Here is a 26,483-nt window from a genome sequence, read left to right as displayed (position 1 = left end):
TGTTTGTTTAGCAAAAAATAAAAATCCCAGCTGTGATTAAATACCACCAAAATAAAGCTCTATTTGTGACAAAAATTTCATTTGGGTACAGTGCTGCATGACCGCGCAATTGTCATTCAAAGTGTGACAGCCCTGAAAGCTGAAAATTGGTCTGGGCAGGAGGGGGGTTTAAGTGCCCTGTAAGCAAGTGGTTAATGGCATCCCAGTCTTAGTCTGCAGGGTTCAATATTGAGTTGGCCCACCCTTTGCAGTTAGGTGGGTGAAGCTGAACCTATACAGGGACATGTAAAGGTTCTTCTGTCAAAATTTGAAAAGGGTGTGACTTGACGCATACTCTATATTACCAAAAGTATTGGGACGACTGCCTTTACACGCACATGAACTTTAACCCCTTCATGCCAACCATATGTGTTCTCGGCTTGAAGGGGTTGTACTGGGGTGATGCCTGCAGTACCGTTCTTTAGAGCCAGCGGTTGGCTTTCTTGGGATAACAACTGATGTGGCTAAAAGCTGCTCGGCTGTTAACCCAAGGAGCAGGAGGGGATGTCCCCCCCTTCCCGCCGCCTTCCACGGCTCTCCCTTTCAACGGGAGACCCGAGCGACCAGTCGACGTTCGCCGGCTGGCTGAAGACCTGAACGAAGCTGGAATCGGCTTTCATTGGGTCTTGGATCTAGTAACCTGGAAACAATGTCATGACATCACCTCCGGTTTACTCGGCTGCCAATGGTGCCGATTTAAAACAATTCCTAGTACTCCAAAACGCAGATTTTGGTGTTTTGAATACTTTTAAGTGCAAAGGAGGGATTTGGGGTCTTATATACTCCAGATCCCTCCATGAAGAGTACCTGTCACTGCCTATTACTGTCACAAGGGATGTTGATGTGACAGCAATAAAAAGTATCAGATTTTTTTTTTAAGAGACAGTGTAAAAAAAAAAAAAAAGAAAAAAAATTTTTTAAGCGCCCCATCCCTCCGTGCTCATGTGCAGAAGCAAATGCAAGTCACGCCTGCAAATGTAAACTGTGTTCAAACCACACATGTGAGGTATTGCCACGATCGTTAGAGCGAGAGCAATAATTCTAGCCCTAGACTTCCTCTGTACCTCTAAACAGGTAACCCGTAGAAAATTTCAAAGCATTGCCTTTTTAATTACCATAGTTTGTTGCCATTCCAAGTGTGTGCAATTTCAAAGGTGTCTATTTACTCATCGTAACATAATCTTTCACATTATACAAAACAAATTAGGCTAACTTTACTGTTTTGTTTTTTTTTTTTTTATTCATGAAAGTGTCTTTTTTCCAGACAAATTGCGGTTGAAAGACCGCTGCGCAAATACCGTGTCACATTAAATATTGCAACAATCGCCATTTTATTCTTTAGGGTCCCAGAGACAGCAAGGATAACTTGGCACAAATTTGTGGCACAATGTTGTTAACTTGCTGCACATTTTCACTGGCATGTTGTACAATTGAAGCACAAAGTTCTAGTTGCCACTTTTCCAATTTGTAGCAAATTTGTGTTGACAAGTCTCTAGCAAGAGCAAAGTTACAGTTACAAGAGCTCTGCAAATCTACAGCATGAAAATTCAGTCACAGTGATCCCCTGTGGTGGGATGACTATTGCACAACATAACTGAACCAGAATTTGTAGCATGTATGCACAGAAAGTTGATCTGGAGTCATGCAATGCGGATTCCTGCAGTTCCTGCAACAAACTTGTAAAGCCTGGCAAGTCTAGCAATAGCTTATCAAGTCTTTTTTAAACCTGCAGCGCAACAGCTTCCTATCCGGGGTCTCTGCTAAATATATATATATATATATATATATATATATATATATATATATATATATATATATATTGTTTGGGGGTTATAAGTCATTTTCTAGAGCAAAAAATTTGGATTTTAACTTGTTAGCAACAAATGTCAGAAAAAGGCTTAGGTATGAAAGGGTTAATGGCATCCCAGTCTTAGTTAGTAGGGTTCAATATTAAGTTGGCCCACCCTTTGCAGCTATAACAGCTTCAACTCTTCTGGGAAGGCTGTCCACAAGGTTTAGGAGTGTGTCTATGGGAATGTTTGACCATTCTTCCAAAAGCGCATTTGTGAGGAAAGGCACTGATGTTGGACGAGTAGGCCTGGCTCACAATCTCTGCTCTAATTCATCCCAAAGGTGTTCTGGGGTGAAGGTTCGCCTTCCAGCAGGATGTCCCTAAACATACAGCCAGAGCTACAATGGACTAGATCGAAGCATATTTCATGCAGTGGGTGTTTAGGCCCACCCTCTTTGCCCCCCATACATATGTGTGATGTGGGCAGCAAGAGGTGAAATGACTTCTAACTGGATCTAGCTTCTATGAGATTCTAGTGCTGTGTTTCTATTCCTGGGTGATGTGTTAGTCTGTGTTCTCCAATAAACACAAGCGTGCTGAGTGTTGGATCCCATAGATTAGTCCTCACTCAGCCTTTCCATACACCCCTCCTTCATATTACACATCACATACACTTCCTGGGTTCATGAAACAGCTTGTCTGCGGGAGAAGCTGAACACAAGCTCCGCCCTATCCCGACGTGCCGCCCCCTCCAGATTTTTACCGTACACCCCCTCCATCCAACTAAATACGAGTTCGGTGTTTACCTTGAAATTGGCCAAAGCCGGAGAACTGGAGCGGATCGCCGAGCTACCGGCGCACGGGGCACTTCCGGGATGGTAAGACAGAAGTAGCCGAGCTCTGCACACACTGATGTTTGGCGCCTATACTCTTCTGGTACATAGTGGGGTGTAATGTAGGAAGTAATACAAGCGATCATCATGTGAGGAATGGACGGTGTAAAGGACTTGGCTCGTTCTTCAGAACGTTTTAGTGATGTCCACATGTTATGAATAGTGTTGGTTCAAATAGCAAGACACTTATTTTAAAATAAAGCTAAAGGCAATCCTATCCTTTTGGATAGAGTAAGGGTTTCTTTTTTTTTTTATCCATTTGGGGTGGGGGCGATAAAACTCCACGGCTGAGCCACATTTCTACTGCCCCCCCCCGCAGCTGAGGGGGTGTACACCTGCCAGGGCCATGATGCTTTGATTCTCAGCCACGGCACAAATTATACCCTAAGTTGCACTCTGCAGGTGGTAACACCCGCCGAGTATGACCCACTTAAGTGAGTAGGGGTGCACTTCAACTGCCTCGCAACCATGCACATTGCGTAGAGTTGCCACCTCATCCCTTTAAACCCAAACACATATGAATTGCACAGGTTCTGTGGCTGATTAAAGTGGTAATTAGACTCACTTGGTGCCTTATCTGCATTAAATTAGCCTCAGAACCTGTGTATTTTATATGTGTTCGGGTTTAAAGGGATGAGGTGGCAACTCTACGCAATGTGCATGGTTGTCTGGTAATTACGGGGTTAAAACAGGCGATGAAGGATGCAACACCACCTCCCCACATATCTATTGCTATCTGAGGTGCGATCCGAACCCAGATTGGGCTTCAGATTGCAAAGCAGGTCTAAACGAGGCCTAAGAGAGAACTATAACCTGTCGGGTTTTTTTTGCCATCTGTGTCCTTTTGGGGAGTAGAGATGGGCTCAGGCGTGTTCGAAATCCCACATGCCTGATCCCACCAGGAAGCTGACACTACACATGGCTAATCGCAGGCAGTGAGACATTTCCTGATCTGTAGAGCCGCATACCTCCCAACCGTCCCGGATTGCCCGTGAAAGTCCCGCTGTGGGAGGTCTGTCCCGCGTCCCGGGCACCTTCATTCCGGGACAATACAATGTCCCGGAATTGCCCCACTGGCTGATCTGATGCCCCCCTAAAAATTGCCGCCGCATTGCCGCTGTCCCTCACTGCCCGCTGTACTAGTTTTGGCCGAGACCGCTTCATTTCACCCCCAGACGCTGCCTGGCTCACTGCCAAAACAACTGGTTGCTAGCTAGGCATGGCCCGCCTGGCGTCTAACAACCAGTGACGTCACGACAAGGAGGAGAGTGGAGCCCCAGCATTTAGCCAAAGGAGGAGTCCTCTTCGCGCCTAAGCTCCGCCCCTGACTCCGCCCCCGACTCCGGGTCTTCCCCGAAGGCTGTTCCTGCGCTGGAATAAAGGTAGGAGAAATGCTCCCTGCACTGCCCTGACTCTGAGTACACTCATGGTCACTCTGCTCCCTCCCATACACTGCCCCTCTCCAGTCATGCTGTACAGTCCCCCCATACTGCCCCCTCCCATTTTACTGCCCTCCACTACCCCCCCCCAATATACTGCCCTCTACTACCACCCCTCCCATCATACTGCCCCAATCCCATCATACTGCCCCCCCTCCTATTATACTGCCCTCCAATAACCCCCCCATTATACTGTCTTTCACTGCCACCCCCACCCATCATACTGCCCTCCACTACCACCCTTCCCATCATACTGCTCTCCCTCCCATCATACTGCCCTCCACTACCACCCTTCCCATCATACTGCTCTCCCTCCCATCATACTGCCCTCCACTACCACCCCTCCCATAATACTGCCCTCCACTAAACCCCCTCCCATTATATTGCCCTCCACTACCACCCCTCCCATCATACTGCCCCAATCCCATCATACTGCCCCCCCCCTCCTATTATACTGCCCTCCACTGCCACCCCTCCTATTATACTGCCCTCCACTGCCACCCCTCCTATTATACTGCCCTCCACTAACCCCCCCATTATACTGCCTTTCACTGCCACCCCCACCCATCATACTGCCCCCCTCCTATTATACTGCCCTCCACTAACCCCCCTCCCATTATACTGCCCTCCACTACCACCCCTCCCATCATACTGCCCTCCACTACCACCCTTCCCATCATACTGCTCTCCCTCCCAACACACTGCCCTCCACTACCACCCCTCCCATAATACTGCCCTCCACTAAACCTCCTCCCATTATATTGCCCTCCACTACCATCCCTCCCATCATACTGCCCTGCACTAACCCCCCTCCCATGATACTGCCCTGCACTAACCCCCCCTCCCATGATACTGCCCTGCACTAACCCCCCTCCCATGATACTGCCCTCCACTACCGCCTCCTCCCATCATACTGCCCTCCACTACCTCCTCTCCCATCATACTGCCCTCCACCCCATCATACTGCCCTCCACTACCGCCTCCTCCCATCATACTGCCCTCCACTACCTCCTCTCCCATCATACTGCCCTCCACCCCATCATACTGCCCTCCACTACCTCCTCTCCCATCATACTGCCCTCCACTACCTCCTCTCCCATCATACTGCCCTCCACTACCTCCTCTCCCATCATACTGCCCTCCACTACCTCCTCTCCCATCATACTGCCCTCCACTACCTCCTCTCCCATCATACTGCCCTCCACTACCTCCTCTCCCATCATACTGCCCTCCACTACCTCCTCTCCCATCATACTGCCCTCCACTACCTCCTCTCCCATCATACTGCCCTCCACTATCTCCTCTCCCATCATACTGCCCTCCACCCCATCATACTGCCCTCCGCTGCCTCCCCTCCCATCATAATGCCTTCCACTGCCTCCGCCCCCAACATACTGCCTTCCACTGCCACCCCTCCCATCATACTGCCCTCCACCCCATCATACTGCCCTCCACTACCTCCTCTCCCATCATACTGCCCTCCGCTACCTCCTCTCCCATCATACTGCCCTCCACTACCTCCTCTCCCATCATACTGCCCTCCACCCCATCATACTGCCCTCCGCTGCCTCCCCTCCCATCATAATGCCTTCCACTGCCTCCGCCCCCAACATACTGCCTTCCACTGCCACCCCTCCCATCATACTGCCCTCCACCCCATCATACTGCCCTCCACTGCCACCAAATCCCATCAAAAACTGTAAAAAAAAACTCTAAAAGATAAAATGGATAAAATATAATGGTAAAAAAAAATAACAAAAATAAAATAACAACAATAAAAAAAAACTACTGATCTTGTCCACTGCCCTACTGATTATGTCTACTGTCCTACTGACCACGTCCACTGCCCTACTGACCACGTCCACTGCCCTACTGACCACGTCCACTGCCCTACTGACCACGTCCACTGCCCTACTGACCACGTCCACTGCCCTACTGACCACGTCCACTGCCCTACTGACCACGTCCACTGCCCTACTGACCACGTCCACTACCTTACTGACCACTTTCTCTGCCATACTGACCACTTTCTCTGCCATACTGACCACTTTCTCTGCCATACTGACCACTTCCACTGCTCTACTGACCATGTCCACTGCCCTACTGATTATGTCTACTGTCCTACTGACCACGTCCACTGCTCTACTGACCACGTCCACTGCTCTACTGACCACGTCCACTGCCCTACTGACCACGTCCACTGCCCTACTGACCACGTCCACTGCCCTACTGACCACTTTCTCTGCCATACTGACCACTTTCTCTGCCATACTGACCACTTTCTCTGCCATACTGACCACTTTCTCTGCCATACTGACCACTTCCACTGCTCTACTGACCATGTCCACTGCCCTACTGATTATGTCTACTGTCCTGACCACGTCCACTGCTCTACTGACCACGTCCACTGCTCTACTGACCACGTCCACTGCCCTACTGACCACGTCCACTGCCCTACTGACCATGTCCACTGCCCTACTGACCACGTCCACTGCCCTACTGACCATGTCCACTACCTTACTGACCACTTTCTCTGCCATACTGACCACTTTCTCTGCCATACTGACCACTTTCTCTGCCATACTGACCACTTCCACTGCTCTACTGACCATGTCCACTGCCCTACTGATTATGTCTACTGTCCTACTGACCACGTCCACTGTCCTACTGACCACGTCCACTGCTCTACTGACCACGTCCACTGCCCTACTGACCACGTCCACTGCCCTACTGACCACGTCCACTGCCCTACTGACCACGTCCACTGCCCTACTGACCACGTCCACTGCCCTACTGACCACGTCCACTACCTTACTGACCACTTTCTCTGCCATACTGACCACTTTCTCTGCCATACTGACCACTTTCTCTGCCATACTGACCACTTTCTCTGCCATACTGACCACTTCCACTGCTCTACTGACCATGTCCACTGCCCTACTGATTATGTCTACTGTCCTACTGACCACGTCCACTGCTCTACTGACCACGTCCACTGCCCTACTGACCACGTCCACTGCCCTACTGACCACGTCCACTGCCCTACTGACCACGTCCACTGCCCTACTGACCACTTTCTCTGCCCTACTGACCACTTTCTCTGCCATACTGACCACGTCCACTGCCCTACTGACCACGTCCACTGCCCTACTGACCACGTCCACTGCCCTACTGACCACTTTCTCTGCCCTACTGACCACTTTCTCTGCCATACTGACCACTTTCTCTGCCCTACTGACCACTTTCTCTGCCCTACTGACCACTTTCTCTGCCATACTGACCACTTTCTCTGCCATACTGACCACTTTCTCTGCCATACTGACCACTTTCTCTGCCATACTGACCACTTTCTCTGCCATACTGACCACTTTCTCTGCCATACTGACCACTTTCTCTGCCATACTGACCACTTCCACTGCTCTACTGACCATGTCCACTGCCCTACTGATTATGTCTACTGTCCTGACCACGTCCACTGCCCTACTGACCATGTCCACTGCCCTACTGATTATGTCTACTGTCCTGACCACGTCCACTGCCCTACTGACCACGTCCACTGCCCTACTGACCACGTCCACTGCCCTACTGACCACGTCCACTGCCCTACTGACCACGTCCACTACCTTACTGACCACTTTCTCTGCCATACTGACCACTTTCTCTGCCATACTGACCACTTTCTCTGCCATACTGACCACTTTCTCTGCCATACTGACCACTTTCTCTGCCATACTGACCACTTTCTCTGCCATACTGACCACTTTCTCTGCCATACTAACCACTTTCTCTGCCATACTAACCACTTCCACTGCTCTACTGACCATGTCCACTGCCCTACTGATTATGTCTACTGTCCTACTGACCACGTCCACTGCTCTACTGACCACGTCCACTGCCCTACTGACCACGTCCACTGCCCTACTGACCACGTCCACTGCCCTACTGACCACGTCCACTGCCCTACTGACCACGTCCACTGCCCTACTGACCACGTCCACTGCCCTACTGACCACGTCCACTGCCCTACTGACCACTTTCTCTGCCCTACTGACCACTTTCTCTGCCATACTGACCACGTCCACTGCCCTACTGACCACATCCACTGCCCTACTGACCACGTCCACTGCCCTACTGACCACGTCCACTGCCCTACTGACCACTTTCTCTGCCCTACTGACCACTTTCTCTGCCCTACTGACCACTTTCTCTGCCATACTGACCACTTTCTCTGCCATACTGACCACTTTCTCTGCCATACTGACCACTTTCTCTGCCATACTGACCACTTTCTCTGCCATACTGACCACTTTCTCTGCCATACTGACCACTTCCACTGCTCTACTGACCATGTCCACTGCCCTACTGATTATGTCTACTGTCCTACTGACCACGTCCACTGCTCTACTGACCACGTCCACTGCTCTACTGACCACGTCCACTGCTCTACTGACCACGTCCACTGCTCTACTGACCACGTCCACTGCTCTACTGACCACGTCCACTGCCCTACTGACCACGTCCACTGCCCTACTGACCATGTCCACTACCTTACTGACCACTTTCTCTGCCATACTGACCACTTTCTCTGCCATACACTTCCACTGCTCTACTGACCATGTCCACTGCCCTACTGATTATGTCTACTGTCCTACTGACCACGTCCACTGCTCTACTGACCACGTCCACTGCTCTACTGACCACGTCCACTGCTCTACTGACCACGTCCACTGCTCTACTGACCACGTCCACTGCTCTACTGACCACGTCCACTGCCCTACTGACCACGTCCACTGCCCTACTGACCACGTCCACTGCCCTACTGACCACGTCCACTGCCCTACTGACCATGTCCACTACCTTACTGACCACTTTCTCTGCCATACTGACCACTTTCTCTGCCATACTGACCACTTTCTCTGCCATACTGACCACTTTCTCTGCCATACTGACCACTTTCTCTGCCATACTGACCACTTCCACTGCTCTACTGACCATGTCCACTGCCCTACTGACTGACACCATTCACAGTCCACACTGACACCACTGGCGGAACTACCAGCAAAGCTTGCACTTGCAACTAGGCCCTGGCCTTCTGCCACCATGGCCGGGCCCAATCTGCTGTGGGAACATGAAGGGTGATGGGATCAGTGGGAAGGGCTCTGGGCTCGAAGGGAATGGCCCAGGCTGGAGGTCGGGGGGCCCTTCATGGTTTCTTGCACCAGGGCCCCTGAAGGTTCTAATTACGCCTCTGCTGCACCCTGTATATAGCTCATCCAGTACCCTGCACCCTGTATATAGCTCATCCCAGAACCCTGCACCCTGTATATATCTCATCCCAGAACCCTACACCCTGTATATAGCTCATCCCAGAACCCTGTATATAGCTCATCTCAGATCCCTGGACCCTGTATATAGCTCATCCCAGAACCATGCACTCTGCACATAACTCATCCCAGAACCCTGCACTCTGCACATAGCTCATCCCAGAACCCTGCACTCTGCACATAGCTCATCCCAGAACCCTGCACTCTGCACATAGCTCATCCCAGAACCCTGCACTCTGCACATAGCTCATCCCAGAACCCTGCACTCTGCACATAGCTCATCCCAGAACCCTGCACTCTGCACATAGCTCATCCCAGAACCCTGCACTCTGCACATAGCTCATCCCAGAACCCTGCACTCTGCACATAGCTCATCCCAGAACCCTGCACTCTGCACATAGCTCATCCCAGAACCCTGCACTCTGCACATAGCTCATTCCAGAACCCTGCACTCTACGCATAGCGCATCCCAGAACCCTGCACTCTGCGCATAGCTCATTCCAGAACCCTGCACTCTGCGCATAGCTCATCCCAGAACCCTGCACTCTGTGCATAGCTCATCCCAGAACCCTGCACTCTGTGCATAGCTCATCCCAGAACCCTGCACTCTGTGCATAGCTCATCCCAGAACCCTGCACTCTGTGCATAGCTCATCTCAGAACCCTGCACTCTGTGCATAGCTCATCTCAGAACCCTGCACTCTGTGCATAGCTCATCTCAGAACCCTGCACTCTGTGCATAGCTCATCTCAGAACCCTGCACTCTGTGCATAGCTCATCTCAGAACCCTGCACTCTGTGCATAGCTCATCTCAGAACCCTGCACTCTGTGCATAGCTCATCTCAGAACCCTGCACTCTGTGCATAGCTCATCTCAGAACCCTGCACTCTGTGCATAGCTCACCCCAGAACCCTGCTCTCTGTACATAGCTCATCCCAGAACCCTGCACTCTGCATGCAGCTCACTCCAGAATCCTGCACTCTGAATGCAGCTCACCCCAGAACCCTGCACTCTGAATGCAGCTCACCCCAGAACCCTGCACTCTGAATTCAGCTCACCCCAGAACCCTGCACTCTGAATTCAGCTCACCCCAGAACCCTGCACTCTGTACACAGCTCATGCCAGAACCCTGCACTCTGCATGCAGCTCACTCCAGAATCCTGCACTCTGAATGCAGCTTACCCCAGAACCCTGCACTCTGTACACAGCTCACCCCAGAACCCTGCACTCTGTACACAGCTCACGCCAGAACCCTGCACTCTGTACACAGCTCACGCCAGAACCCTGCACTCTGTACACAGCTCACGCCAGAACCCTGCACTCTGTACACAGCTCACGCCAGAACCCTGCACTCTGTACACAGCTCATGCCAGAACCCTGCACTCTGTACACAGCTCATGCCAGAACCCTGCACTCTGTACACAGCTCATGCCAGAACCCTGCACTCTGTACACAGCTCATGCCAGAACCCTGCACTCTGTACACAGCTCATGCCAGAACCCTGCACTCTGTACACAGCTCATGCCAGAACCCTGCACTCTGTACACAGCTCATCCTACAACCCTGCACTCTGTATATAGCTCATGCCAGAACCCTGCACTCTGTATATAGCTCATCCTACAACCCTGCACTTTGTACGTAATGCACTCCAAACACTGCATTCTTTTATCCTTTTTTTTAAATGAATGTGCTGGGGTATGTATGTATCCATGAGACTCTTGCTTGTGGAACAATAATAAAAGCATATTTTATAGATACAAGGAAGCCCAAGTTTTGTTTAATGATGCCCATTAAGCTCCTCCCACTGTCAAAAGTTTGACCACGCCCACATTTGCCGCAGCGCGCTATGCAAGGTTACTTCCTTCCTCAAGTGTCCCTCATTCTGAAGTTCAAAAGTTGGGAGGTATGGAGCTGCACATCGGGACAATGTCTCGCTGCCTGTGATTAGTCATGTGTAGTGTCAGCTTCCTGGTGGGATCAGGCATGTGGGATTTCGAACACACCCGAGCCCATCTCTATTGGGGATTTTTCCCCTTAGCGTCCCATAAGTGTGAGCACAAGTCGCACGTGCCGAGCCCGCCAGGAAGTCAGCACTGCACAGCGCTAATCACATGCAGTGAGACATTTCCCGATCTCTGCAGCCGCACATCGGGACAATGTCTTACTCCCCTGTGATTAACGCTGTGCAGTGCCGACTTCCTGGCAGGCTCAGCACGTGCGGCTTGCGAACACGCCTGAGATCATCCTTAGCGTCCCACAACCAAAACTGGAAGTGAGAGGAAATCCCTTCAAAGTGGAGAAATCCCTTGGTGTTATTAGGGATGAAAAGTCGGACTCGGACATAGAACTTTTGGGGCGCCCCTTGTACTACAGAACAGGGGTCAGCAACACCTTTTCTGCTAGCACATGTCAGGATGCCCACTAACCCTTCATATACAGACAAACAGCGGCGTGACCCAGCTTTCAGCACATTGGTCCCCATTGATCCACATCTCACGTCCATTCCATGCATTTTTATGTGACATCATGACCAAGTGCCTGGGTTGGATGGGAAAGGGGGATGTTTGGCTTGGGAGGCTTTGCAGCTGCCTAGATCACTTATATAACTGGGGAATAAACCCAGGGATTCATATTCCAACAAGCTTTCAGCTGCTATTGCAGTTGTATGGTTATTTTACCCGTTGGGTATAATGTATAAACATACATCACTGGACACCTAAGACTATAGCCGTGACCTATGTAATATGTCCATGTAGTCGAAGTATTAAACCACTTTCAATTTGAGAGGTACTTTTTTTGGTTATCTTCTTATATGCCCAAGGGCTCCAGACGTGGGGTGCATAATATGCAAATACTTGACATACCCTTAGGGTTGCCACCTCATCCCTTTAAACCCGAACACATATGAATTACACAGGTTCTGAGGATAATTAAATGCAGATAAGGCACCAAGTGAGTTTAATTACCACTTTAATCAGCCACAGAACCTGTGTAATGAATATGTGTTTGGGTTTAAAGGGATGAGGTGGCAACTCTACATACCCTGCTGTCACAAATGGGGTTACAGGGAGGCTAGACAATGCACAATGTATGTATACAATGTATGGTTGTCCATCGCGCCTCCTTGTAAATTGACCCATACGCTGCAAAATTATTACAAGAACCCAATCTGGGGTAGTCAGTCACTGAAAAACAACATGCACACACTTTTATCCCATTGCTGCCATTGGAATGTTACAAAGAGATCCCTACCATAGTGGGTTGCTAACCAGAGCAAGATTCTTCTTTGGTGGAGTAGGGATGGGGAGAGGACTTGGGAAGTCCCACTCTTGTGAATTGGCAGAAGGGTAGCTTATTACAAGCTCTTTTTCCTTTGGGCTGCTTGCACATGGATGTAAAAGCTTACTGATGTTTTTACGTAAGCTCTTGCGGGCAAAATGATTCTGAGTTAAAAAAAAAAAAAACTGTTTTGTAAAGGCCTTGCCTATGCACATGTACATGTCCGCAAATGTTTACAATCAAAAAATTCTTCTTCGTCCTCTAATAGCTGCTAGTTTTGCAATTTATGAGTGTAAAACTTATATATACCTGGGTATACAGCCATATGCCTGTAAGATACTGAACTCAAATGTAACGTTTTTCCTTTATTTGTTCCATAGACAACAATGCAACTGTGTTTAGATCCATAAAAAAAAAAAAAAAAAAAAAAAAAACAACCTACATGGCTACAGACGCAGCATGTGTGTTTTTTTTTTTTTTGTTTTTTTTTTTTTCCCCAACCATGTACAAGACTTCTTCCTCCCCCATAGAGTCCTTACCTCTTAATCCATTTTCTATCTCTCTTGTTTAGCCACCCTAGCAAGGCATACATTATTGCATGGTCAAATCATACAGATCATAAGTCTGACTAGAGAAAGGTAATATTTTTCTGCTCATCAGAACGGTATGTGCAGCATGGTTAAGAGATGAGTTGATTGACCCTCTGTGCCAGTCTTACCCTCTGTAGCTCAATTATTAAGTATGTTTTTATGCTATTGCAACTGTAAAGATGCCTCCCAACAGGATCATAATATGCAGGCTGCACAGCCACAGTGGTTCAATGATGAGCACAGTTTCACTATAATTCAGTGTTGCTGTCAGTTCTATCTTTGTAGAGACAATGCCCCTGAATGCATAATAAAGATATACACAGTCAAGCACATATATCCTACACAATGGAATGATTGAGACGTGTCGTTTCCCTTTTGCTTAGTACACTTCATGGTCATTGGAGTTGGACCTGCCTTCCAAACCTTACAAATATAGCTTTTTTTTCCCTTTTATAGTATACTGGTAATGTTATGATTGTACTTTATTGTGTTTGATACTGTACTAACAGTGTTTCTCAAATTTGGGCCCTTGTGTACCAACATCTTGCAGGTTTCATACACTGATCACTGTAGTATTCTTCAGTGCCATACCGAAGGTTGTAAACAAATTTTATTTGGAGAGCAAGTAATAGACAAGATGTAAATATAGAAAACATAGGGTTGTTTTATATAATGTAGTCATTTATATTTATTTTTTAAAAACGTGCTTTGTATTATTTGTTCTGCAAGTCACAAAAATGTTGTGTTTTGAAAGTCCTTCTCTTTTTTTTGTTTTTGTTTTTGTTTTTGTTTTTTTGTTTCCAGATATTTGTTTGCCCTCTGGACACAGGATGAATGGGACTATACTTCCAAACACCCCTATAGCTGTGGATTTCTGGCAGATCCGGCGATGCAGCCACATTCGGCTCTTTTTCCTTTCTCATATGCACAGTGACCATACAGTAGGCTTATCTTCAACATGGAATCGCCCATTGTACTGTTCACCCATCACAGCCAAAATACTGAAACATAAGCTACAGGTACAGTATGTCATTTTGTGTATATACATCTAAGTTATAGCAGAACTAAATCCTTTCTTAAAGAGAGAGCAGACAGGCTCTTTATTGCAGAAGAGACTTTGGTACAAAAACTCAATTATGAAAGTATCCATTAGCTACCTAAATGTTACAGTAATACAGAAAATATTGCAAATACCATCTTGTTGCAAGCAGATAGAATTTAACACTCTAAAAAAATTTTAAGAAAAAAAAAGATGGGGCAATAACCTGCTAGGTGGAAATCGTGTGCAAAATGCAAGGCCCCTTTCACACTGGCGGACTGCCTGCTTCATCAGTTTAGTCACGCTTATGAGTTCTCTTTTTTCATTTATTTTTTTTTTTTTTGGGTTTCTTTTACATCCACGAGCTGGAGTCCTTAACCACTTGAGTCCCACAGCCATTTTTTTTTGTTTACATAATTGAAAAATAATTTTAGGCCTGAAGATTACTTGAAACCCCCAAGCATTATATATTTTCTGAAAGCGGAACACCTAGAGAATACATTTTGTAGTAGTTAAAAATTTTTGTGTCACATGATATTAGTGCAACGGTTTATGAAATGCAAAATTTGAGTAAAAAAATCACCAAAGTCAGTTTTAGGGCACAAAAAGGCAATAAATTACCTAATTTTATTTTAAAATATAAAAGATAAAGTTGCACCGAGTAAATAGATACATAACATGTCAAGCATTAAAATTGTGTGCACCCATGAACAGCAAAAAGACTTCAGTATTCTATATTTTCCATAGGCAATGCCTTAAAAGCCCCTACAGGTCATCAGCCTTGAGTTACCCAGGAGCTCTGTTGCTAAAATTATTGATCTCACTCTGGTGTGCATGGTGATATATAACATATGTAGCGCAATCACAGTTTTTGTATGTATATGTGGGGTGGATGGGACTTAAACGTGTGTGTTTTTGGGGGGGTTTTTAATGTGTCTCCTTTTAAATTTTTTTTTTTTTTCTTTTTTAATGTGACTTTATTGCTATGACATAGGGGACCAATAGCCCCCTATGTAATAGAATGCAGGTGACAGGTCCTCTTAATGGCAAGGAGAGGAGCAGTGTTTACAGTGAGCGGGCAGTGTACTGTCACTTGTCAGCTCTGAATACAATTGCCACCTCCTTTGTGTTTTTTTTTTTTATTTTTTTATTTTTTTTATTTTTTTTTTTAGCGCCGGAGAAGGAGTCGTCATTAGGCCCAATGTTGAAGTAGAGAAAGGGGCAGGGGTCACCTGGTGAATCCCCGCTGACCGCAGAGAGGCAGGTGCCGGCTCCTAACAACCAATGCAAAAACTGACCGTTTTGTCCGTTTTACATCCGTTATGTTCGCTTATGGGTTTTTTTAACAGAACAAAAATAGAGCTATGATCTGTTTTTAAGAAAAAAAATCATTTTATTGGATGCGGATGTAATTGAATGATCATATGATTGCATCCTTTTGTCCATAGACATGCATTGCTATCCATATTTATTTTTTTTTATCGTTAAAGTTTTTTGTTTTATTGTTCATAATGAAAGTGAAACTAAAACAAATGTAAATTTTACTACTTTGGTAACAGAAGATTACCGTGAGTAATTGGTACCAGATCCAAGAATAAGGGGCAGATATTTTATCTAACATCCTACTGAACCTTTCTCTCCCAGGTTAACAGTAAGTGGATCAACCCATTAGAAGTTGATGTGTGCCATATGCTGCCATTGGATGACTGCGGAATCGAAACAGTGGCTGTCACTTTAATAGATGCCAACCATTGCCCTGGTTCTGTTATGTTATTGTTTGAAGGATACTTCGGTGCTATCTTACATACAGGTAAACCTGGTGTGACATGATCTCCCCTCCTACAGCCCTATAGACAGGACAGACCGGTATGTTAAAATTCGGGCGTACAAAGTCTCCCTGCTATAATATAAAAAAAATATTAAAATTAACAAGGGACTATTTTTGGTTCCTTTTCAGTCAACCTCCCAAAAAGTTGAGTGGTTTTACAACCTCCTCTGTTCCTGTATCTTGCTCTTTATGAGTGCTTTCAAACTTGAAATAGCTAATAAAACTAGATACAACTAATAATTGTAATTGCACTGTTGCGTACAACTTTAAATGAATAATTTGGGATGTTACCAAACTGTTCTACTCTTACCTGTGTTTTGATTTGCTTGTTTATGTGTGGCCCTTTTATTTATTTTTTTTTTTAGACTGTAATAGCATTATAAATAAATAATACAAATACTGAACCAAATCCATGCATATTTATAACATTACACATTCTAATCTATCCCATATTTACTGTTGCAAGATTTAACTGCAATAATGTGGGTTCCCCTATTACTGCCTCGGTCTTAAAGGCTGTGGCAGGTGTGCAGACCTGAGAATTCAAAATATTTTTTTGGCGGGTCTTATCTGCTACTAATTTTCAGAGAATTTAAAATAAGGAAGCACTACATAGAATTTGTCAGGTGGCTGTTTGAAACAAACTCATGGCTGCTATGTAATGAGTAGGACACATCCTTGGCAGTGAAAACAGAAGAACATCACCAGCAAACCGTGGATCTCCAATGTGGGTCCAAAGATGTATTCAGCGATTGCATTGTTACAGCAAGAGCAATGTTTCGGAGCCTCGCAGGACCCCTTCTTTAGGCATGTGACAGTCACATGGCCTGATGAAGGGATCTTGCGATGTTCAAAAATATTGCTGTTACAATGTGATCGCTGAATAAAGCTTTGGACCCACATTGGAGATCCACGATGTGCTGGTGACATTCTTCAGTTGGAGCTGATGGTCACTACAGCACCTGCTTACATACACAGCTATTTTTCCAAGAATGTGTGCATTAGGATTGTGCGTTGGTATCTTGACAGTGACAGGTTTGAAAAAAAAATGTAAAGCCTTTACCTTTATTGAGTTGTGCTACATTTTGGCTGTGCTATCACACAATAAATTGTTTCCTCAATCTCAAACCACTATCAACAGTGGTCCCATTCTGAAGGATATATCTTCATATTTTAGAGTGGCATTCATGAAGAGAGCAGATTAGGAGCACTCTTTAAACGAAATTCATGCCTCCGTGACATGCCAGCTATCCCACCTTGACAGTAATTGGTCACGGCCCCCGAGTTGATGGAGCTCGGTAACGTTTATATATTTCTGTGCTTCCTGTCCCAGTTCTGGATGAAGTATTTGTTCTTTTGTGGAAAGTGTAATCCAACATTCTACTTTATTCAATAAATTAAATTAAAAAAAAAAAATTCAACTGAACTTTCACTTCTATATGATGTTCTTAATCTAAATTTTGCATTGTATTACACAGGTGATTTCCGCTACAGCCCTCTGATGCTAAAATATCCTCCTCTAAAGAACAAGAAGATTGATGTTTTGTACTTGGATAATACAAACTGTGATCCTGAAAGCAACCTGCCTTCTCGACAGGAAGCCACAAAAGAAATAGAAGATATAATTGCAAAACACCCAGAGCATGACATAGTAATTGGTAAGTAGGTATATAAAAATAGGCTAAATTATGTTCTATAATTTTAGATCCTTGTACACATTTGTCACGTCCACCTTTTTATGGAAATCAAAACTGAAAACTTAACTGTTGGCAAGGAGTTTTAGATGTATCTCATCACCCTAAATTGATAATCTCATATCTTTTATACTATGCAAAAAAAAAAAAATCCTCCTAAGGCCTCATGCACACAAGACGCTGTTAAACGCGTGTTCAGAGGAAGTTGGACACTTTTTTCAACTGCCCCTGAACCCATTCAGTGTTATCCTATGTGTCCATGTACACAGTCTCGTCTTTTGGCGTTTTTTAGGCAGTTGCGTTTAACCTCGTTTTTCCAGAAGCAAAAAAATGGGTTCGGACGCAAAAGTTTTTCTAGGTTTCAGACGCCAATGCGGGTACCGCGTTTAGCCGCGTTTGCGTTTATAAGTGTTTTTTATAACCCAACTTTGGGATCCCATATCTCGGGGCCATTTGGTGCTAGGAACCCCAAATTTGGTATGCAAACACAGTGGAACTAGCACTACAACATATCCAAATTTCATTCTGTGCTGCAGAAGTGCTTGACATTTTGCGACCCAAATTTGGGGCCCCATATCTCGGGGCCACTTGGCGTTAGGAACCCCAAATTTGGTGTGCTAACACAGTTGGACTAACACTATAACATATCCAAGTTTGGGGTTCCTAGCATTTTGCGACCATTTGGGGCCCCATATCTCGGGGCCACTTAGTGCTAGGAACCCCAAATTTGGATATGTTGTAGTGCTAGTTAGCACACCAAATATTGGGTTCCTAGCACTAAGTGGCCCCGAGATACGGGGCCCCAAATTTGGGTCGCAAAATGTCATTCTCTGCTCTGCAGACGCTTCTAGACGCAAACGCGGCATGCAAACTCGGCAAAACGAGCGTTTCTAAACGCCGGTTTCAGCTTTTAAAAACCTGTGTTCAGCAGAGTTTGCACCAGCGTCTCGTGTGCATGAGGCCTAAGGCCTCATGTACACTGCTGCTGGTAAACGGACATTCAGAGGCAGTTGGCTGCTTTTTTCAGCTGCCCCTGATTTCATCCAAGTTGTAATTGCTTGCAATGCTTCATAAACCATTTATATACCCCTAATGAGCCCATGATCCAATCCAATACACCACTAACATTGCTGTTAGCCAAAGTAAAATTGGAATTTGACCTATATGTTGTTAGATTTAAACCAGATGACCCCACCATTGAACTTGACCCCCGACTTGTTCAAACATAGTTGCATGAAATTTAATATCTTGCTTTTTTACTTTCCTCACATATGCTCATTATGGGATCCATATAAAAAGCACCGAAATTGAGGTAGATACAAGTACACTGTTGCTCTCTCAGCTGCTGCTACTCACTTTGGTCTCACAGAATGGCTGAAATAGTTAAATAATAAGTTTTTTTTTGTGCTTTGGGAGGGTCTTATGATGTTATCTTTAAAAAAAGGCTCCTAGATGCGAACGTGACAAAACGCCACAAAAAGCGACTAAACGTGCCATGCAAACGTGGCTAAACAGGCGTTTTTAAACGCCGGTTTCAAGCTGTCAAAAAAATCGTTCAGAAGAGGTTGCCTCAGCGTCCCGTGTACTTGAGGTCTTAAGCCTGAGGCCTTGTGTACACTGCTGCTGGTAAACGGATGTTTAGGAGCAGTTGGACATTTTTTTTCAGCTACCCCTGAACTCTCCTCTGTTATCTTATCAGTACATGTACACAGATCGTTTAGAAGCTTTATTTGGGACACAAAAAAATGGGTTCAGACGGATGTTCAGAGGCATTTGAAACGCCAAATGCTTGTAAACGCTGCTAAATATGGTAACGCCGTTTAGCAGCATTTAGTTTTTCATTTGAAAAAATAAATACTTTTTTTTCTTTTTTTTTTTTACAAACGCTTCTAGATGTAAACGCAGCTAAACGGCTGTTTTTAGACGCCGGTTTCTATCTGTCAAGTTAAATCATTCAGGAGAGGTTGAACAACGTCCCGTATACATAAAGCCTTAAGTGGACCTTTTCAACTCCCCCTGGTGTGTCCTGTTGGATCTGGCTGACTTGCATTTAGATGTTAATTGTGTATGGCACTATATTCTGTTTTATGAGACAATGTATGCTGTATTGTTTTGCTTTTCAATAAAGCATTCCTGATTTGTAAAAAAAAAAAAAAAAAAACCTTTGTCATGTTTTTATTATCCTTGTCGGAGAGATTTACTCCCTCTTTGTCCTGGTGACCACTGTCACTGGGGCTAAAAGTAAAGGGAAAATCCAAAATTTTGAGTCCTAACCAGAACAGAAGAGGAGAAATTCTACCTATTGGAACATTTGTTCCTCTGATAATTGTTCAAGGCGTTTCCCTCACTTTCCAATGTGTCTACATGACAGGAAGCGAAGATAAATCTCCACAATGGCAGCACAGGTGAAAAAACCCAAAACAAACATGAGAGCAGTTTTAACCATCCTCTACTCTATCCAAAATTAAAAAAAGTTTTGGCGTTAAGTGAAATTAACATACTTGTTGATTTAACCACTTCAATACCGGCACTTTCACCCCCTTCCTGCCCAGGCCAATTTTCAGCTTTCAGTACTGTCACACTTTAAATAACAACTGCACGGTCACTGTACCCATATGACATTGTTATCATTTTTTTCAAACAAATAGAGCTTTCTTTTTTGGTGGTGTAGCACCCTGGTCCTAAACAGGGCTGCTAATAAATCTAGTTGTGCTAGGTGGTAACTAGACTGTCTAATTGATAGTTTGATCCACTGATTTCTGTCCTAATGGCTCATACACACGATCCGAATATCGTACAACAGATCGTACGACTTTTTTCGCTTAATAGTCGAAATTGAATAGGTAACTAAAGTCACAAAAATTCTCGGACGACAGAAAAAAAAATCGGAAGTGATGTCATGTGTTGTAATGTATTTGTATTGTATTTTCGGATGACAACTATACTGACTAAACGAAAATCGTACAGTCTGGTATCGTATGAGGAAAATTTTCGTGCTTGTCCGATCGAATAATATCGGATGAGCTGTCATGATCAGCTCTCGAAAGTAGTGTACACACCATCCGAAAATCGTATGATTCTTCCTCGGATGACAGTTTTCGTGTGATATTCGGATCGTGTGTACAGGCCATAAGTCTGAATTTAATTGGTAGTCTCTCTCTTCTGTCAATAGGTGGCACTGTTGCCTTTGGTATTAGGCTGATGGATTACAGTGAATTCAGGTGATGGGTGAATAAGTTGTTTCAGCCAATCAGGAGTTTCTTTTGGGCGCTGTGCATGCTGGGATAGGCTATTTATTCTGGAGGAGTCAGGTGATCAGGGTTTCTTCCTGCCCGGGGCTGCGGCCTGGGTGGACGCATGTCAAACAGCTCCTGGCTGCTAGGTCTGAAGCCCGAGGCCTATCCAGGAGTCCTGGTTGCTAGGTCTACGTGAGGCCTCTCCAGTAGTTCAGGGTTTCCCAAAGGTTAAGCCCGAAGCCTGGGACGGAACCACATGCGTTAGAGGCTCAGCCCGAGGGGAGCCTGTTCATTGCCGGAGGTAAAGGAGAAGCATTTGCCGGAGGGATGACCACTCCTATTACCAGAGGCAAGTTTGAAATGGATGAAGTTCTGAGGGACTACCAGAGCAGACGCTTCACTAGCCAGGGACAATGAAGTAAGTGGGAAAGCTTCAGTGGAGACTCCTCCAGGAATACAGCGGGTAGCTGTGAGTAAAGCTTGAAGGAGTACGGCGGGTAGCTGTAAGTAAAGCTTAAAGATAAGTACAGCGGTTAGCTGTGGGTGAAGCTCAAGGGATCCAGCAGGTAGCTGAGAGTCCACGGTCTAGTGAGAGACGGCGGGCTGAGCATAAGAATCTACGGTGGGATGCTGTGAGTTGAGCATGAAGCTCTACAGGGGGATACCATGAGAGAAGTTGTTGATATAGGAGACAGCAGTTGCTACAAGATACAGATTGCTGCATTCAGCTTAAAGGCCCTTTATCTGTATTGCTGTCTGCCTATTTCTATTTTTGTCTACGGAGTTTGTCTAATTGCTATTCCATTTGCCTAAGGGTGTCCTGAGCCTTAACCCTCTCTCCCACTCTTCCTGTTAAGAGAAATAAAACTCTTTGTTCATTTTTACAAAAAGTGACTGGCACCCAATCTTTTCACCTTGCACCACACCCACTTTGCCTAGTAACCCACACCCTGAGGAGGAATGTCAGCTCTCCCTGGCTCTGGGGGTCACCATCAGGCCCCTGAAAGTTGGGGAGACAGCTACAGTTGTATTTAATCACCACTGGGTTTTTTATTTTTTGCTAAATAAACGAAAAAATATTTTCCTTAGTTTCTGTTATAAAATTTGCAAATAATCTTTCTGCATAAATTTAGGCCAAAATTGATCAATCCTGATGTACTGACGGCCTATCTCATTTCTTGAGGCCCGAAAATGCCAGGACAGTACAAATATCCCCAAATGACAACTTTTTGAACAGTAGACAGTCCAAGGTATATAGTAAGAGGATGAAGAATTCAAAAAATTATTTTGTTTTTCTTCACTAACTAACTATTTATGTATATATATATATGTGTGTGTGTGTGTGTGTGTGTGTGTGTGTGTGTGTGTGTGTGTATATATATGTGTGTGTGTATGTGTGTGTGTATATATATATATATATAATAATAATATAATAATTATTTTTTTTTTTTTTTTTTTTTTTACCCCCGCTATCACCAGCACAGTACAGCATCATCATATAACTTTTGTGGCGGTAATCAGGGACCCTGAACAAAAGAAAAGTGTTTTTTTTATTTACTTTAATTATTTTGTAAATGTTCTTTTCTTTTTCTTGTTGTGATTGGCTACAGATAATCATATGGTACACATGGGCTGTGGTTGGCACTGTCTGTACCATGTGATTACTGTGACCAATTACAGCTAGCAACACAATGAATGGAAGCCATCCATTGTTTACAATTGTCATGTGATCGGCTGTGATTGGTCACAACAATCACATGATACTGGCAGTGGCCCGGTACAGTAATCTGTCATCAGCTGTGTCCAGTGACAGATCGCGCCGCAGCATGGCCCGTTCCTGGAGGACCTCATATGACTTCCATCCGGAACAATGTCCCAGGCAGCCATCATTTGTCTATAGGCTGGGCGGGAACTGAGAGGGATTTTAATCATCCTCTACTCTATCCAAAATAAATGTTTGCTTTTAAGAGAAATTTAACATGCTTGTTGATTTAATGTGTATAGTCATATTATTGTATCTCTTTATACAGTAAAAAAAATGAATTATATTGTCTGTAAATAGGTTGTTTACCTCCCTGGTTAGGTAACTCTGACAGCTTAGTTAGATATGGTAAATTCGTGAGGAGATTTTTATGATTTTAAAGTCTGATAGACTGTGAATTTACAGTATATTAGGCTTTCATCAGATTTTGTTTTTTAATTTTGCAGGTCTCTACAGCATTGGAAAAGAGTCTCTTCTTGTTGACTTGGCTAAGATCTTTAAGACTTGGATTGTTGTAAGCCCTCAGAGAATGGAATTGCTCAACCTATTTGATATTGAAGATGTTTTTACAGTACAGGAGGGAGGAGGAAGAATCCGTGTTCTAGAGCAGAGCGAGGTCATTCATGGTAACATGGTTAAATGGAATTCTGTTTATCCAACAATAGCAATTCTCCCCACCAGTCGAAAAGTGAAGATCTGGCATAAGAATGTCTATGTTGTACCATACTCTGATCATTCTTCATTCGATGAGCTCCTTGAGTTTGTATCTCATATAAGGCCTTGCTCCATTGTTCCTGTGGTGAAGACAAAAGAATGCTGGCTTCACTTTAATAAATATTTAAATTCTGAGACAATAAAAAATGATGTAATAATTCCAAATTCTGTAAAGGCCTACATGAGAAGTCAAGGCCTATCAAGTAAATTGAAAGCTAAAATGCTAAAGGTTTCTGTAAATAAAAATTTACCTCGAGGAGTTGAGTTTGAAACTCCTGAAAAAATACCAAGTGATGCAGAGCTTGATGGTGGCAGAGAAGAAAAAAAGACCACTGTTTCAACAGAAGAAAATATTAACGGTCAGCAGCTAACTACTTCTGATGAGTCTTCACCGATTTCAGAACAATGCCCAATTCCAACACCTCTGAGTGAGTCTACCGTGCTTGTGTCAAACGTGAACTCCACAGTTACCTCTCCGTGGTTCAAGAACACTTCACAGACTCTTGAGAATGAAACCGAGATGCCTTCTGCAATCTGGTCACCGCAAAACATGAATGGGACAGTTCTATCTGACACATCTGTGTTGTATGCAGAAACAAAAAGTAACATTACTTCTTCCTGTGCTCCATGTGTGCCTGTTTTCTTTACAAGGGCAGATAGGCTTTCCTTGTTGCCTTGCAGTAAAAGAGAACTTTTTGGTTCAAAGCACTTTCATGATCAAGTTGAGAAATATATTAGGAACTATATCCACTGAAGGAATGCTGATAAATCTATTGCCAGAGAGCAATATATGTATGTGTGTTGAAGTAAGGTACAAACTTGTGTTTCATTGTTATTTGTTCAATGTTGGAAGTGTTCACCACCGTAAAATTTGGATAGAATTTTGACACTTTGATTGCACTATGGAAAAAGCCCAGTTTAAGGCCCCCTTCAGCTATGGTTGCTATGTATGGGTAGGCCAAACTAGCAAGGTAGCCAATGCATCTAAAATATAATGGCTGGTGCCTAATTTTGCAAGGGTTTTTTTTTTTAGGGGGGGGGGGGGTAGGTAGTTTTCATAGGTAACCCTCTCCCACTTCCGCTTGGACCACCTAGGCAATTCGAGTGTAAGTTCTCCACTTTTTGTAGCTGCTGCCTTGTAATAAACACAAAAATGAGTGGAACTCTGCTTTAAAGTCTTTCTGCCAGCAGTTTGCATGTTTGTGCACTTTTTTATTTCCCAAATAAACAATATGTTCATTTTTTAAGTGCAACAGAGCGCAGTTCTTGTGATAAGGCAATTTATCATGTCTTTAGATATAAACAGTTGGGTTTTTTGAGATCATTGCATTCATTCCTTTTTTTTTTCCTTTGCACAAAGAATATGCCACTTTGTGTAATCTCTTTGCACGTATTTTTATTGCTGTAACTGCTTATGGGAGAAGATATTTATAAAATAAACTTAAATTTGAAATCGGATTGTATTTATTCATTCTTTGTTTTAAAGCAGTTTCTTTGGTCTTTGTTTTATAAATCAAGGGCAAAGTGATGAATTATTTTGGAAGGTCAATGAATTTCTGCTGACACTAAGCTTTTTTACTCTAACCCCACCACTGTGCTGCCCTGTCAGACTGCTGCGCTCTGTCACCGCTCTCCAGCATGCTGCTAACACAGGGAAAGCTTAGTACAGTTAAACACGCACCTAAAATAATAATGCCATATACTGTACTTGTTATACAGCTTGCAACAGCGGTGCATTAAGTGCTATTAATAATAAATGGTACAGCAGCACACAAACACATGTAAAGTGTTATAAGCTGCATGGTGGTGTAAAGATAGGCATGGACTTTTCTCTCACTTTTACTAATATTCAGATTTTTTTTTTTTTTTTTTTCTTTTTGGATCAGTCTCAAGTTTATAAATGTGCCTGTTATACCTGTTCTCACATGTTGGACATAACAACCCTGATTTTCCAACTGTGACAACCAAAGTGGTTGTAAAGCCTAAATATTTTTTACCCTAATGCATTCACTGCTTTAAAGAAGTAGTAAACCGTGTGTAAAAAAACAAACAAACTAAACAAAACTGCCCCCCCCCCCGCAGGCTCATGTTATAATGTGCAAGTATGCACCGGCATGCCATAATGGTACCAGTGACGTCACCAGCTGCTACACATGTAAATATCTTCTAAACAGTCCACGTTTAGGAGATATTCACTGTACCTACAGGCAAGCCTAATTATAGGCTTACTTTTAGATACAAGATAAAAAGCAGAGTTTACTACTGCTTTAAGTTAAAAAAACATTTTTGGTATGTGTATCGCCCCCTGAGACCAATCTTGATCCAGCAGTGTGCCCATCTGCAGCAGTTCCCTCCTGTTCTCTTTGCTCATACAGGCTTTGCTGAGAGCAGCAGAAGCCATTGGCTCCCGTTTGATGAGGAGGCGGGGCGAAACCTCGCTGTCTGCATCTATAGATGCGGGCTTGGGATCGAGCCCGCAGGTGTGCTACAATAGGAAACGGCTTCATATGGAGGCACACTGAGAAGAGGAGGATCCAGGAGTGCTGGCGAGGGACCCAAGAAGTGGAGGATCGGGGCCTCCTTTTGCAATACAATTGCACAGAGCAGGTAAGTATAACATGTTTGTTATTTTTAAAAGAAAAAAAATCGCTTTACAAAGGCAGGATCCAATTCCTCATTGCCTGAATTATGACAATTATTTTTCAGACCTACTGGGCTAAAAATATTATTTGCAAGGATAATTTTTCTCCTATGATTTAAAGTATCCTAGTCTTGGGATTGTATCTCCCTAGAGACTATCTGCAAAGCTGCTAAGCCCCCTTGCATACATCTAAACTTTGCTCATGGAAATCTTG

At 44.6% G+C, this 26,483-nt stretch overlaps 2 protein-coding genes across 2 annotated transcripts in view; one reads left to right on the top strand and one right to left on the bottom strand.

Moving 5' to 3' along the window:
• Positions 1–2,745, bottom strand: part of AP4B1 (adaptor related protein complex 4 subunit beta 1) — a 116,680-nt gene extending 113,935 nt beyond the window's left edge. Inside the window, exon 1 of the mRNA XM_073615707.1 lies at positions 2,638–2,745. The gene's annotated coding sequence lies outside the window, so the exon portion shown is untranslated. The remainder of the gene's footprint in view (positions 1–2,637) is intronic.
• Positions 2,482–25,086, top strand: DCLRE1B (DNA cross-link repair 1B). The gene is made up of 5 exons (XM_073615708.1): positions 2,482–2,709; positions 14,160–14,374; positions 16,039–16,204; positions 17,701–17,880; positions 23,361–25,086. The coding sequence occupies exons 2-5, from the start codon at positions 14,186–14,188 to the stop codon at positions 24,380–24,382; spliced, it is 1,557 nt and encodes a 518-aa protein (XP_073471809.1). The 5' UTR covers positions 2,482–2,709; positions 14,160–14,185; the 3' UTR covers positions 24,383–25,086.
• The last annotated feature ends 1,397 nt before the right edge of the window (positions 25,087–26,483 follow it).

This window comes from Aquarana catesbeiana, linkage group LG02 (genome assembly GCF_042186555.1).
Source record: "Aquarana catesbeiana isolate 2022-GZ linkage group LG02, ASM4218655v1, whole genome shotgun sequence".
Taxonomy (NCBI): domain Eukaryota; kingdom Metazoa; phylum Chordata; class Amphibia; order Anura; family Ranidae; genus Aquarana; species Aquarana catesbeiana.
This window is presented reverse-complemented; position numbering and strand designations above follow the sequence as displayed.